At 37.8% G+C, this 12,882-nt stretch overlaps 4 protein-coding genes across 6 annotated transcripts in view; 2 read left to right on the forward strand and 2 right to left on the reverse strand.

Annotated features, from left to right (window-relative positions):
- LOC111467053 (uncharacterized CRM domain-containing protein At3g25440, chloroplastic) overlaps nt 1-2,722 on the reverse strand; it is a 7,732-nt gene extending 5,010 nt beyond the window's left edge. For all 3 annotated transcript variants that reach the window (XR_002714478.1, XR_002714477.1, XM_023111835.1), the window contains exons 1-3: nt 2,395-2,722; nt 1,672-2,137; nt 218-619 (exon numbers count right to left, since the gene is read on the reverse strand). Coding sequence is in view for 1 of the 3 variants with exons in the window: in XM_023111835.1 (XP_022967603.1) it covers nt 218-619; nt 1,672-2,137; nt 2,395-2,432 (906 nt within the window). In the remaining 2 variants the exon portion in view is untranslated. The remainder of the gene's footprint in view (nt 1-217; nt 620-1,671; nt 2,138-2,394) is intronic.
- A 2,435-nt stretch (nt 2,723-5,157) lies between these two features.
- Nucleotides 5,158-6,620, forward strand: LOC111467057 (cationic peroxidase 2-like). Its single transcript, XM_023111840.1, has 3 exons — nt 5,158-5,573; nt 5,875-6,034; nt 6,105-6,620. The coding sequence occupies exons 1-3, from the start codon at nt 5,175-5,177 to the stop codon at nt 6,530-6,532; spliced, it is 987 nt and encodes a 328-aa protein (XP_022967608.1). The 5' UTR covers nt 5,158-5,174; the 3' UTR covers nt 6,533-6,620.
- Nucleotides 6,621-8,380: 1,760 nt separating this feature from the next.
- Nucleotides 8,381-10,226, forward strand: LOC111467055 (peroxidase N1-like). Its single transcript, XM_023111838.1, has 3 exons — nt 8,381-8,841; nt 8,915-9,080; nt 9,586-10,226. The coding sequence occupies exons 1-3, from the start codon at nt 8,428-8,430 to the stop codon at nt 10,005-10,007; spliced, it is 1,002 nt and encodes a 333-aa protein (XP_022967606.1). The 5' UTR covers nt 8,381-8,427; the 3' UTR covers nt 10,008-10,226.
- Nucleotides 10,227-10,734: 508 nt separating this feature from the next.
- LOC111467056 (peroxidase N1-like) lies at nt 10,735-12,882 on the reverse strand. Its single transcript, XM_023111839.1, has 3 exons — nt 12,439-12,882; nt 12,185-12,347; nt 10,735-11,174 (listed from the first exon to the last, which is right to left on the reverse strand). Exons 1-3 carry the CDS (start codon nt 12,850-12,852, stop codon nt 10,759-10,761), a joined length of 993 nt encoding a protein of 330 aa, XP_022967607.1. The 5' UTR covers nt 12,853-12,882; the 3' UTR covers nt 10,735-10,758.

Genomic DNA, 12,882 nt, shown 5'->3' on the forward strand with positions numbered 1-12,882 from the left:
GGGGGGGGGGGGGGGGGGGGGGGGGGGGGGGGGGGGGGGGGGGGGGGGGGGGGGGGGGGGGGGGGGGGGGGGGGGGGGGGGGGGGGGGGGGGGGTGCGGCTGCTACTTACGAAATAAATTCTGCAGATTAGGTTAATTTCCCATTGTAATTCTAACACTAATCAATTAAATCTATTTTGTTTGATCATTTCAGTTTTCAGGAATGAGCTGAGCTTACCTTGTCTTTTGATAGCGTATCTGGAGGCGACATTACTTCAGGCTGCACATAGTTCTTTCCCCGATAAAAGACTATGCTGTTGTTGGGTTTAATATCAATCACAATGCCTTTACTCAACCGAGCAAGTTCTTCAGCATATTCATGAACCTGCCCAGGCTTGCAAGGCTTGCAAATAACTTTGACAGTTTCATGCTTCTTCCAATGCAAATGCATATTAAGAACAACTCCACCAAAGACTCCTCGCCTCCCCAACAGAACAAAGTTCTTCTTTTTCTCCCCTGTACGCTTCAAGTAGTGCTTCTCCTCTTCAGTAAGAATTTCAGGATCATAATTTTCAAGAACAGATTTTGGAACCTCGAATTTCCTCAACTTCTCAATCAGCCACGCTTCTTTCCTTTTGGCCTACATATATCATTTGATCCTTCAAGACATTATAAGATCAAACAACTTATTGGTTCATAAGAACAAATGATCACTAGGAGGTCCAAGAACAGTTCAATTGGTCCTAAATATTAATTCAAAATTCAACAGAACCTTGAAAATTCACTAGCATTGTGTTGAAGGCATAAAAATCACATAAAATGTTTTTCTCTTGGCGCTTGCTTTGAAAGTTTTGTATGAAATACTTATTTTTGTTTAATATAAATGATTCTTATTGAAAAGAAACGATTTTACATGAAACTTTAAGTTAAATTTTGACGACAATTACTGAATATTATGGATTATTAGTCATACATGGTCGATACACAGAATAAACTTTCATAGTTGTACAAACGTGTCAAGCAGAATAAGTCAGAGAAAAAGTGGTTATTAGCTGTAACAACCCAAGTCTACCGCTAGCAGATATTGTCCCTTTTGGGCTTCCCCTCAAACTTTTTAAAACGCATCTGCTAGAGAGAGGTTTCCACACCCTTATAAAGGGTGCTTTGTTCTCCTCCCCAACCGATGTGGGATCTCACAATCCTCCCTCCTTTGGGGCCCACCGTCTTTGCTGGCACACCTCCTTGTGTCCACCCTCTTCGAGGCTTAGCCTCCTCGCTGGCACATCGCCCGGTGTCTGGCTTTGATACCATTCGTAACGGTCCAAGCCCCTGCTAGCATATATTGTCCTCTTTGGGCTTTCCCTTTCGAACTTTCCCTCAAGGTTTTTAAAACGCGTCTGCTAGGGAGAGGTTTCTACATCCTTATAAAGGGTGCTTCGTTCTCCTCCCCAACCAATGTGGGATCTCACATTAGGCATTTTATCACATGCACACAACTACACAAAGAAATGCTAATCAAACCTCAGTCACCTTCATACCGGTAACAAACATATTATATATGGATAAAAAGATTCAAAGTAAGTAATCGAATACTCCTCTTACAAGAAGATTGTGGCACACTTTTCTATAGAGGAAGACTAGCAATCAATTAAAAGCTGTTAGTATAACTATAAATTATAGATGGTATCCAACCTTTTCAAGGGAATATCTGATCCTAACTTCTGGATTGGGAGATGTCTTCTTCTTTTTCGCCTTAAGACGATAGAGTCTGAGTTCATTCAATTTGGCCTTCTTAGACAATTTGGCTTTTGCCACCTTCTTTTGTTTCCGTGGGGAACCGTTAGTACTAGAAGACCCACCAAAAGAAAACCTGACAATATTGCTATCTGTCTTCAGCTCCACAGCCCCATTGCTAAAATGCCTAACAGATTGCCATTTTTCAAACCCACCAAGGCTCTCACACATACTATATCGCTTAGTGAAAAAGAAGCCAGGCGGATAGCGTATAGACGTCGATTCCTGGAGAGACTTTGATATACAATTACTTATTTGATGCTCACAACTTTCATATGAGGACTGCCCAAATGATGTGGGTATGTTGAATAAAGATAGACGTGAAACATTTCTAATCAGAGAAATGAATCCATACAATGAATCCCTGCATAAATATCACACCATAATCATCCAATTCCATATATCTCCGAAGGAAAATCTCATAGACAACCTGAAATCTTCCTTAAATGATGTCCTATTATAATGCTAAATAATGAGTACAACAGATTTCAACAAACAGAGACCCTCTGTTATGAGATGAACTAATATATTTCACTAGGGCTAAGTTGATAAGCATGAAATGTATTCGATTCCATAACTTTTGAATGAAACCCATGAGATTTACAGAGATGGAGAGAGTACCTTGAAATGGCAATGGATAGAGCATGACCGCGAGACATGGTCCTAAATCAATCAATCAATCAATCCCTAGCAGATTGTTCGTTCAATGCAGAAATAAGATGAAAGGGGGGGAATCCAATACAACCCCAGAGTTGAAAATGGCTGGACTGGTTCATCATCAACAATTTGCTAGCTTTGGGGGAATTGAGGATTCAGGGAAAATCTGCTAAACTGGCAAATTTGCGATCTAAGGTGAAATTGTGCCTTTCTAGCGCTCAAATTATGGAAAATTTTGAGAAATTCACCCAAGTATTTTTGCCCTAATCAAATTTGACCTAGTTTCTTAAAAAAAATATATTTTTATCCTAAAAAAATATTATTCAATTCATTTAATCATGACCATACGGAGTCACTTGTCTAGCTTAAACTTTACATGAGTTGAAATCCAAGTCAACTTATATGAGTTCACTATATAGGATTAGGACTCATTAATCGACCTAATCTACCTAACATTTGTAATTATACCTCTAATTTTTCTTATAATATTTAATTTGGCCAAAAAAATGGACATACTCATTTCAGACGGTAAAAAAAAGGTTCAAGCTTGAAAAATGGGGTAAAAATTGAGATCCGAGTAGAGTTGCTGGAGAGCCACTAGGAAGCTGTGTGGGAAGTCGACAAAGAGATGCTCGAGAGAAGTCGGTCAACGTTGAGTTAGCGGGGTCAGTTCGAGCAATATTAGATTTGAGTTATGAGTCACGTATGAGTTTGGACTATCTATATTAATTTATGGGTCGTGTATTTTTTTTTCTTCGTTATTAATTCAAATGAATCTATAATTATTAGAAAAATTCCAAAGAAAGAGATATTCGTTGACACTTCTCTTGGCCTCGATTTCAATGAAGCTTGCTCACATCACTCTACTTGTTACTTGTCTTGTTCCATTAAGGGATCGTGATTCCAAAGACTTACATACGTATTCATACTCAACTTTTAGCAAAATGGTGCATGTATTCACTTCCCATTCCTAAACTAATTTAAGAACCACTCTAGAAAAACGAAGAACCAATTTTTCAATAATAAAATGAGAATAAATACATGTCTCGTTTTGATCCTTCACACGTTTAACCTAATAAATGCTTTATCGATTCATAAATTTTATTCTCTACAAGGACGTTGAATGAAATTAGTAAGTCTAAAGTTATTTAATCTATGGATAATTTGGATTTGGGTCGTTGAGTTGTTTAGTCAAAGTTAAGAAAATCGGTATTCAAAGTGCACAATTTTTTAGTCAAGATTTGAATGTCTGTGTTCGAGGTACAAAGTTGTTTAATATGAAGTTCTTAAGTTTGTTTCCCGCTCAGTGCTATTTTTTTAGTTATACTATACGATGAATAGACATAACCATTACACGAAGATATAATTTGAAGAGAAGAAATAAATTATATGACATAAATCGTAAAAGTGTAACAACCTAAAAACAAAACGATTTTTATAAAGAGCATATAATGTCCGTCATGGGTCGACATTGTAACTCAAAATTTTAAGTTCTTGTTCAACGAAGTTTTTCTTCTACTTATCATTATTTCTACCGACCAATTTTTTTTTTTATCTGTCATTATAGGGCGATTTATTTGTATGTGATTCTCATTACATTTTAGTGCTTGTTTTTCTGAATTTTGATAACGATTTGTTGATGATTGATTGGAAAAGGAGTCTATATTGACAAATTAAGGGGAAGATTACAATTTACAAGTGAGAAATACTATCGATATTGGCATGACCTTTTGGGGAACTAAAAGCAAAAACACGAGAGTTTATGCTTAAAGTGGACAATATCATACTATTGTGGAGGTTCGTGATTCCTAAAATGGTATCAGAACCATACTCTAACTGAGTCATGTCAATAGAATTCTCAAATGTCGAACAAAAGGTGTATTTTGTTCGATGGCTTCAGAGAAGGAGTCGAGTCTTGACTAATGGAGGCTGTTTAAGGGCTCCATAGGCATTAAGGGAGGCTCTATGATGTATTTTGTTTGAGAGGAGGATTGTCAAGGATTGTTGGGAGAGGAGTCCCACGTTGTGGAGTTTTGTAATTCCTAACATGGTTTACCATTGAAATTATATTAACCATTCGATGACGTTGTAACTATTGAACACAACTCCTGATGGAAAACACTAGCACTGTTTGTTAACATCAATCGAGAAGAGATTACAAAACACTCTGTAGAATGTTACTAACACTTCGTTTTACTTGAGACTGTTTGAGATTTCTTATGATGAAAACCTTAATAAACTGGACGAGTATTTATGGAAGAGACTAGAGAATTTATTTCTAAAATATCTTAATCATTTTCCTAAATTAGGTAATTGATTCGTACAATTATTATGCTTGGCCTAGTGATGATATTTTAACAAATAATGCGTTATCTTATATAAGAATACAAAAGTTTGTGTCAGTTTTCTAAAACCGACATCGGAAAGGTCATCCATTCTCGTTTATAAAATGTCACATCTAATACCCAAATTGTTTCAGTGATCGACTCTTTTAACTATGACGTTTTGAATTAATTTAGTATCTTTAAAACTAAAACAAAATATAAACTAGAGACACACATAATAATAATGCATGATGCATTATTTGACTGAACAACGTTAAAAAAGACAATTTTGCCTGGCTGTAACACAATGGATGCCCAACCAATTTTGCTTACTCCATTTCTCGTCTTCCTCTCTATAAATAACTTCTAAATTTCACTAAGATTTGTATACCAAAACAAATAAACCACTCTATTGTTTGAATGGCGAAAGTTTGTTTCATCTTGGTTGTAACTACGGTGGTGGTGCTTGGCTTGGCCGCCTCGACCGTGCACGGTCAAGGCACACGGCTCGGGTTCTATCATGCCAAGTGCCCGAACGCTGAATCCATCGTTAGATCCACCGTCCAATCCCATTTCATGAAGGATCCCACTATCTCTCCTGGGTTATTGAGAATGCACTCCCATGACTGCTTTGTTCGAGGGTGTGATGCTTCTGTGCTTCTTGATGGTCCTGATTCCGAGAGGACGGCTGTGCCTAACCTTACTTTGAAAGGGTTTGAGGTCATTGACGATGCCAAGTTGCAACTTGAAGATGCTTGCCCTGGTGTCGTGTCGTGTGCTGATATTCTTGCTCTTGCTGCTCGTGACTCCGTTGTTCTGGTAGATATTATTGAATAGTTTCTTATTTTATTGGTACCTTATCGAAAGTCTTATTCATAATAAAGATATCAAGATTTCAATTTTAGAGAAATATATAGGAATATTCATACAAAAATCTTCACCCGATTAGCTAGTTAGGGTTGTCTAACTTCGAACCTCGATTAGCTAGTTAGAATTTCGTGTATTTTTGCCTACAATAGCGTTTCTCGTATACTACTGTATCCATTATTTCTTGTAGTGTTGTTAGGGTTGTCTGACCTCGAGTGTTATATGTGTCAATTTCATTCGTTCTTAAACGTAGACGGGTGGATTAAGATGGGAAGTTCCGACCGGACGACGAGATGGCAGAATTTCATTGGTTTCAGAAGTGAACTTGCCAAGTTTTTCCGATTCCATTGAAGTTCAAAAAGAGAAATTTAGGGTAGTGGGTCTCAACACTCATGACCTCGTCACTCTTGTAGGTAAGACATGATAAGATTTTGTTGTCATTTTTTTTAACTAAAAACTAAATCGTTATCGAACGGTGTATAGGATCCCATACGATCGGAACTGCATCATGTCGTTTTTTCAGTTATAGACTCTACAACTTCACGACCACCACCGAAAGTGGCGCCGATCCTACCATTAACCCATCGCTTGTCGGTCGGCTACGAGAACTTTGCCCTGAAGACGGAGATGGCTCAAATAGAGTCGAGCTCGACATTGGTAGTCCCGAAAAGTTCGACCTGTCGTTCTACTCAAACTTGAGGCGTGGGGGTGGGATATTAGAGTCCGATCAGAAGCTGTGGAACGATGACTCTACTCGGCCGACCGTCCGACACTACTTGGGTTCGAGGATTCTAAGGGGACGTTCCAACTTTAGAGTTGAGTTTGGGAAATCAATGGTGAAAATGAGCAACATTGACGTTAAAACTGGCATTGAGGGTGAAATCCGAAGGGTTTGCTCCGAGGTTAATTGACGTGTTTAAGGTTTCAATATTCCATGTGTTTTTTCAGTTTAATCAGTTGTGTCGGAGTTTGTTATAAAGTTTTTAATCTCTTATGTTTCATGTGTTAGTGTAACGACCCGATTTTTCTTTTAAAAACAAGGTGGTTGCTGCATGAATAGTATTGACTAATGTGTACCGAAAACATTATTTTAAAACATTTCATAAAAAGTTTCATGGACTTAACATTAAAAATAAATATCTTGATATAATGTTGTCATAAAATAGAGAGGCAGAATATAAATGACATGATTTTAAATAAAATAAAACAAGTCCTAACCTAACCTAAGGGCTATGAAACAAACATGTACACAGTTATCCTAACTTGGTTCCATGACCTTCGTTGCAACGTGTCATTTGTATAGAGGTGTCTTACCTTTACTTGAAAAATAAGAGTTGCACGTGGCTCGAGTATTTCTTCAAATATTCAATCATTAACCTTACTGTTGGGATCAAGAAATGCAATCCCGTGCAATATGATTGAGCCTATCATTTTAAAAATATTATGGCTAGGTCATAGGCGACGCTTTTTAGTTGTTATGAAACTATTGAGATTTGATCTAAAAATCTTGTTGAAGCACAAAATGTTTAGATTAAATTATCCAAGAATCTTAAAAATTGTAACGACTCTAGATTTGTACTAAACATTTAAAACTTCATCATAAAACACTGTCAGACTTAAATGTTCAAAAACATTTTTAAAACAACACAAGGAAATACCGAATAAAACAAATAAAACATTAAAAGTAAAAATACCCTATATAACCTAAGTCTAAGAAAATAAAATATCACTATCCTATGCACGTGTCATGGTCTCTATTTGTGATGTCGTCGTCAGCTGTAAAGGTGTCTTGCCTTTACTCAAATAGAAGTAATACACGACTTGAGTATTTTAATAAATATTCAGTAAGTGACCCTATTATTGAGGTCAGGGAATGCAAACACAACAACTAATGACTAGCGACCTACCGTTAAAATCATCATAGGGGTGACCTCCAGTCCGGACAAAATTGTATGCATAGTATTTTCCTACACACGACCCACACGTGCGAGTATGTATGGTATCATAGTCTCATTCTTAACATGGTATCAGAGTCATCATTCTTAACATGGTAGCAGAGCTTCTTATTCTTAACATAGTATCAGTGCCTCATTCTTAACATGGCATTAGAGCTTCTTATTCTTAACTTGGTATCAGAGTCATCATTCTTAACATGGTATCAGAGCTTTTTATTCTTAACATGGTATCAGAGCCTCATTCTTAACATGGTATCAAAGCCATCATTCTTAACATGACATTAGAGCTTCTTATCCTTAAAATGGTATCAGAGCCATCATTCTTAATATGGTATAAGAGTCATCATTCTTAACATGGTATCAGAGCTTCTTATTCTTAACATGGTATCAGAGCTATCATTCTTAGTATTATATAATCATTTTGATTTCAAATCGTCAAAAAATCTAAATCGAAGAACGCGCGTAAATTAGTTCGTTAATTCTAGAGGCTTACCCATTGTTTTGCATAGATTCTATGTATACACAATTATATTTGAAAAAAGGTTGTATGCAAGTTGCTGTTATAAAAAGTTATATTCTATTACACAAGTCAATAACAGGAAGAACAAATAGAATCCAAAAGCTAAGACCTTCCCCAGATGCTAAACCCCTAGCTACTTATCTTTGCCACTTGAGTAATTTTTAAGTACCCCATAACCCTAAATTAAGTAAAAAGGACAAAAGGTACCAAGTTGTAGTGTATTTTTCATGCATTGGGTTCCTCTTCTTTCCCTATAAATACTTGTATCGACTCGATTTCTTCATCAACTAAAGAACCCGACTATCCCATTTCTCGTTCATTGTCATTCTTAATGGGGAAACGAATTCATTTCATCCCAATTCTTGTTTTAATTGCTTTCGTGTCGTTAGTTGGCTCAATGGCTGCAACCGTAGTTTCGAGCCGAGGTACTCGTGTTGGGTTCTACTCGACGACATGCCCACAAGTAGAGGCTATTGTTAGGGCAACTGTAAAGTCTCATTTTCGATTAGATTCAACCGTGGCTCCTGGGTTATTGAGAATGCACTTCCATGACTGCTTTGTACGAGGATGTGATGCTTCTGTGCTCCTTGTCGGTCCAAGCACGGAGAGAACAGCACTGCCCAACCTCTCTTTGAATGGATTTACGGTCATCAATGACGTCAAATCTCGCCTTGAACGTGCTTGTCCTGGCGTTGTCTCTTGTGCTGATATTCTTGCCCTAGCTGCTCGTGACTCGGTGGTTTTGGTAAGAGCAATCGTAAGGTTATTTTGTGCAACTTTTTGGCGTTACAACTTAGCTTTTGGTATTGTAATTGTAGACAAAAGGAGTGAGTTGGGCAGTGCCGACAGGACGTAGAGATGGAAGGGTTTCGTTGGCTTTGGAGGCTAACAATGCTCTACCTAATGTCAATGACACCATTCAAACTCAGAGGAAGTTATTCAAGAGCAAAGGTCTCAATATTCAAGATCTTGTCACTCTAGTTGGTAAGGATTAATCTTCAATATATATATAAACATATATATATATATATTTATTTATTTAATTTTATAATTATTTTTTATTATTTACTCACTTTTCTTCCAAATTATCCATACCAACCCGAGAATATAATTCAACCAATCAAAATGGCACTTGTAAATTTTAAAATCGAGAACAATGACTAGTATATTCGAACCCGAGAATAGTTTGGTTGGTTCGATATAGAAGTGTTCATATAATTAAAAACTCTGACCAACTCATACTACCGAATCTGATATAGATTTTTTTTTAATGTTTTTATATGGGTTTGGTTGAATATTTTGAAAACTGAAAATTTGATTCGTTTGGAGAGTTTTTATTTATTTTTATCGGGTCAACTCGGCCAATGTGAAAATAAAGTTACAATCTAATCCTATTTAAGAATATTTGACGTTTCTGATCCATGCTAGTGATGTATCGTGATTTGTTAATATATTTATGAAATTTTAGTTATTAATGATAAATAAATAGGTGCACATACGATTGGAACCACAGCATGTAGCGTTTTCAAATATAGGCTCTACAATTTCAGCACCACGACAAGGAGTGGTGCAGATCCAGCCATGAACCCATCCTTTGTTCATCAGCTACGAACACTTTGCCCCAAAAATGGTGAAGGCTCACCCAATGTTGGATTGGACATAAGCACCCCCAACCAATTTGACACATCTTTCTTCTCAAACTTGAGGAATGGGCGTGGGGTCTTGGAGTCTGATCAGAAGCTGTGGAACGATCCCTCGACTCGGGCTTTTGTTCGACGTTTCTTGCTCAAAGGTTCGTTGGGTTTGAACTTTGACCTCGAGTTCGGGAAATCTATGGTTAAGATGAGCAACATTCATGTGAAAACCGGAACTCGAGGTGAAATTCGGAAGATTTGCACTATGGTTAACTAGTATAGATTTGTAAATTAAGGCCTTTTTTTTCTTTTTTACTCGAATAAAGATAGGTAGTGGAGTTCTTATGATTGAGCTATTGAAAAAGAGATACTTGCTGTTATTTTTAAATTTTTTAAATTTTTCTTAATCTATCGTATTCTCAAATCTTTTTTATCTAGTCATTTGGCCATGTTTAGAAGGATGTGGAGTAGGTTTAGTTGGCCACTTTGACCGTGTATAATTGTTATTTCAATATGTCAATCTAATCAGAAACAAATCACAGTGTTTTTCAGCAACATCAAATCCCAAAGCTTTCGTTCTCTTTTCCTTTGACTATTTCTCCTCCTTAAAACGGAGCAATCCCTAAACATAGTCATGTCAATAACGTTCTCAAATGTCGAACAGAGTACTCCAAAAGAAAAAGGAGTCAAGACTCAAGGCATAGTAAATAATGATTAAAACTCCAAAAGAAAAAGGAGTCGAGCCTCGAATAAGGGGAGACGTACTTTATTTGATGGGAGGTGTTGGATGAAAGTCTCATATCGACTAATTTAGAGAATGATTATGGGTTTATAATAAAACAATACTATTTCTTGGTACGAAGCCTCTTGTGGAAGCACAAAACAAAACCATGAGAGCTTATATTTAAAAAGAACAATATTACGTGAGAGTTCGGTGTGTTTCTAACAACGTTGTATATTAATGGAAGTATACATTATCCATTTCATTGCAATTATGCAAGAAATTAAAGTACAAAAACCACTTTTGTTTAGTTAACTACAGAACAAACTTTACGAATCTCTCCCTGAGTTCCAGTTTTAACTTCAATGTTACCCATCTTAACCATGGATTTCCCAAACTCAGCGTTGAAGGTCAAACCCAACAGCCCTCTCAAACCCAGAAAGCGTTGTACCAAAGTGCGAGTGGAGGCATCGGTCCATAGCTTTTGATCGGACTCCAAGATCCCACGTCCATTCCTTAAGTTTGAGAAGAAGGATGTGTCGAACCTGTTGGGGCTGCCGTTGTCCAACCCAACCCTGCGGCTGCCGTCGCCGTTCTGGGGGCAAAGGGCTTGCAATTGGCTCACGAATGCTGGGTTGATGCTTGAATCTGGACCATTTGAAGTGAAGTTGAAGAGCCTGTAGCTGAAAAACTGGCATTGTGTGGTGCCAATTGTGTGTCCACCTGCTCCAAATAAGGGGTTTTGAGTAATGTTTGTGATGAAGAATTGCAATATTTTGAGATCATTCCAGCTCATGAGCAATCAAGATGTCAAAATGTAAAGGAAAAGTTGTCTTGTGACAAATGTTTTTTTTTGTTTGACTTGTATAACAAGTTTTTGAAAATTTTGAAATTTGTCCACTTTTCTAGGTTTTTGAATTTTTAAATTTTGTTTGTTTAATCAAGTTTGTTGTGAGATCCCACATTGATTGTGGGGAGTAGAACGAAACATTGTTTACAAGGGTGTGGAAACCTATATTATTAGACAGGTTTTAAAAAACTTGAGAGGAAGTTTGATGAAAGGAAAAGTTGGAAGAGGACAATATTTGCTAATGGTGGGTTTGAGTTGTTACAAATGGTACCAGAGTCAGACACCGAGCGATGTGCCAGCAAGGAAGTTGAGCCTCAAAGGTGGTGAGCACGAGGTGGATTTGGGGGTCTCACATCGATTTTAGAAGAGAAAACGTTGGGCCCCGAAAGGGGGTGGATTATGAGATTCCACATCGTTTGAGGAGAAGAACAAAACATTAGGAGGTAGAAACCTCTCCCTATGGGCCCTAAAAGGTGGTGGATTGTGAGATCCCATGTAAGTTAAGAGGAGAACAAAATATTTTAAGGAAACATTTTCTTATAAGGGTGTGGGAACCTCTCTCTAGCAGACGCGTTTTAAAAACTTTGAGTCCCGAAACAATATTATTTATAATGGTGTGGAGACCCGCGTTTTAAAAACCTTGAGAAAAATCGAAAGGAAACATTTTTTATAAGAGTGTGAAAACCTCTCCCTCGGAAACAGAGTTTTAAAAACCTGAAGTACCTAAAAAACACGGCTTAAAAGAGACAATATCTACTGGTTGTGGGGTTAGACGGATACCTTTATGATTTTTATATACTTATATTGGTCAAACCCACTCGAGTTTTAGGGATTAAACTTGCTTGTTTAATGTAATAACAAAGATATATCTATATGGTCTTACCCACGAGAGTCACAAGATCTTGAGTGTTGAGACCCTTATCGCTGAATTTCTTCTTTTGAACATCAATGGAGTCAGTAAATCCAGGTAAATCGTTAGCTTCTGACGCCACTGAAACCGTGCCATCCCTTCGTCCTGTGGGCACACCCCAACGCAATCCACTCGTCTACATCCAAACAAATAAAGCTATCAATAAAATGACCTCACCCACACATGCAAACCAATCATTTTATCAAAATCAGATACATGGGTCCTACCATAACTACGGAGTCACGAGCCGCAAGTGCAAGAATATCCGCACAAGATACAATGCCAGGACAAGCAGCTTCGAGCTGCGTCTTGGCATCGTCAATCACCTCAAACCCTTTTAACGAAAGGTTTGGAGGCGAAGTCCTCTCACTATTAGAGCCAGATAGGAGTACAGAGGCATCACAACCTCGAACAAAACAGTCATGGAAATGCATTCTCAACAAACCAGGTGCGATCGATGGGTCGGATTGGAAATGAGATCGGACAGTAGATGCAACGATGGACTCGGCTTGAGGGCAAGAGTTGGAGTAGAAACCTAAGCGAGTGCCTTGGCCATGCACGACCGGGGTCGTGAAGGTGAGTAGCACCACCGCTATCGAGATAGCGAGAACGAGCATTGGACTATAACCCGATTTCGCCATTGGATAAGAGAAGAGAATGAGAGGTTTGTT

The sequence above is a fragment of the Cucurbita maxima genome, unplaced genomic scaffold (assembly GCF_002738345.1).
Source record: "Cucurbita maxima cultivar Rimu unplaced genomic scaffold, Cmax_1.0 Cma_Scf00032, whole genome shotgun sequence".
Classification (NCBI taxonomy): domain Eukaryota; kingdom Viridiplantae; phylum Streptophyta; class Magnoliopsida; order Cucurbitales; family Cucurbitaceae; genus Cucurbita; species Cucurbita maxima.

Coding starts and splice junctions, on each gene's coding strand:
- LOC111467056 (XM_023111839.1), bottom strand. CDS start 12,852: ATGGCGAAATCGGGTTATAGTCCAATGCTCGTTCTCGCTATCTCGATA. Junction 12,348..12,438: donor CTCGTGACTCCGTAGTTATG/GTAGGACCCATG, acceptor GTTTGGATGTAG/ACGAGTGGATTGCGTTGGGG. Junction 11,175..12,184: donor AGATCTTGTGACTCTCGTGG/GTAAGACCATAT, acceptor TATTTGGAGCAG/GTGGACACACAATTGGCACC.
- LOC111467057 (XM_023111840.1), top strand. CDS start 5,175: ATGGCGAAAGTTTGTTTCATCTTGGTTGTAACTACGGTGGTGGTGCTT. Junction 5,574..5,874: donor CTCGTGACTCCGTTGTTCTG/GTAGATATTATT, acceptor TCTTAAACGTAG/ACGGGTGGATTAAGATGGGA. Junction 6,035..6,104: donor TGACCTCGTCACTCTTGTAG/GTAAGACATGAT, acceptor AACGGTGTATAG/GATCCCATACGATCGGAACT.
- LOC111467055 (XM_023111838.1), top strand. CDS start 8,428: ATGGGGAAACGAATTCATTTCATCCCAATTCTTGTTTTAATTGCTTTC. Junction 8,842..8,914: donor CTCGTGACTCGGTGGTTTTG/GTAAGAGCAATC, acceptor TTGTAATTGTAG/ACAAAAGGAGTGAGTTGGGC. Junction 9,081..9,585: donor AGATCTTGTCACTCTAGTTG/GTAAGGATTAAT, acceptor ATAAATAAATAG/GTGCACATACGATTGGAACC.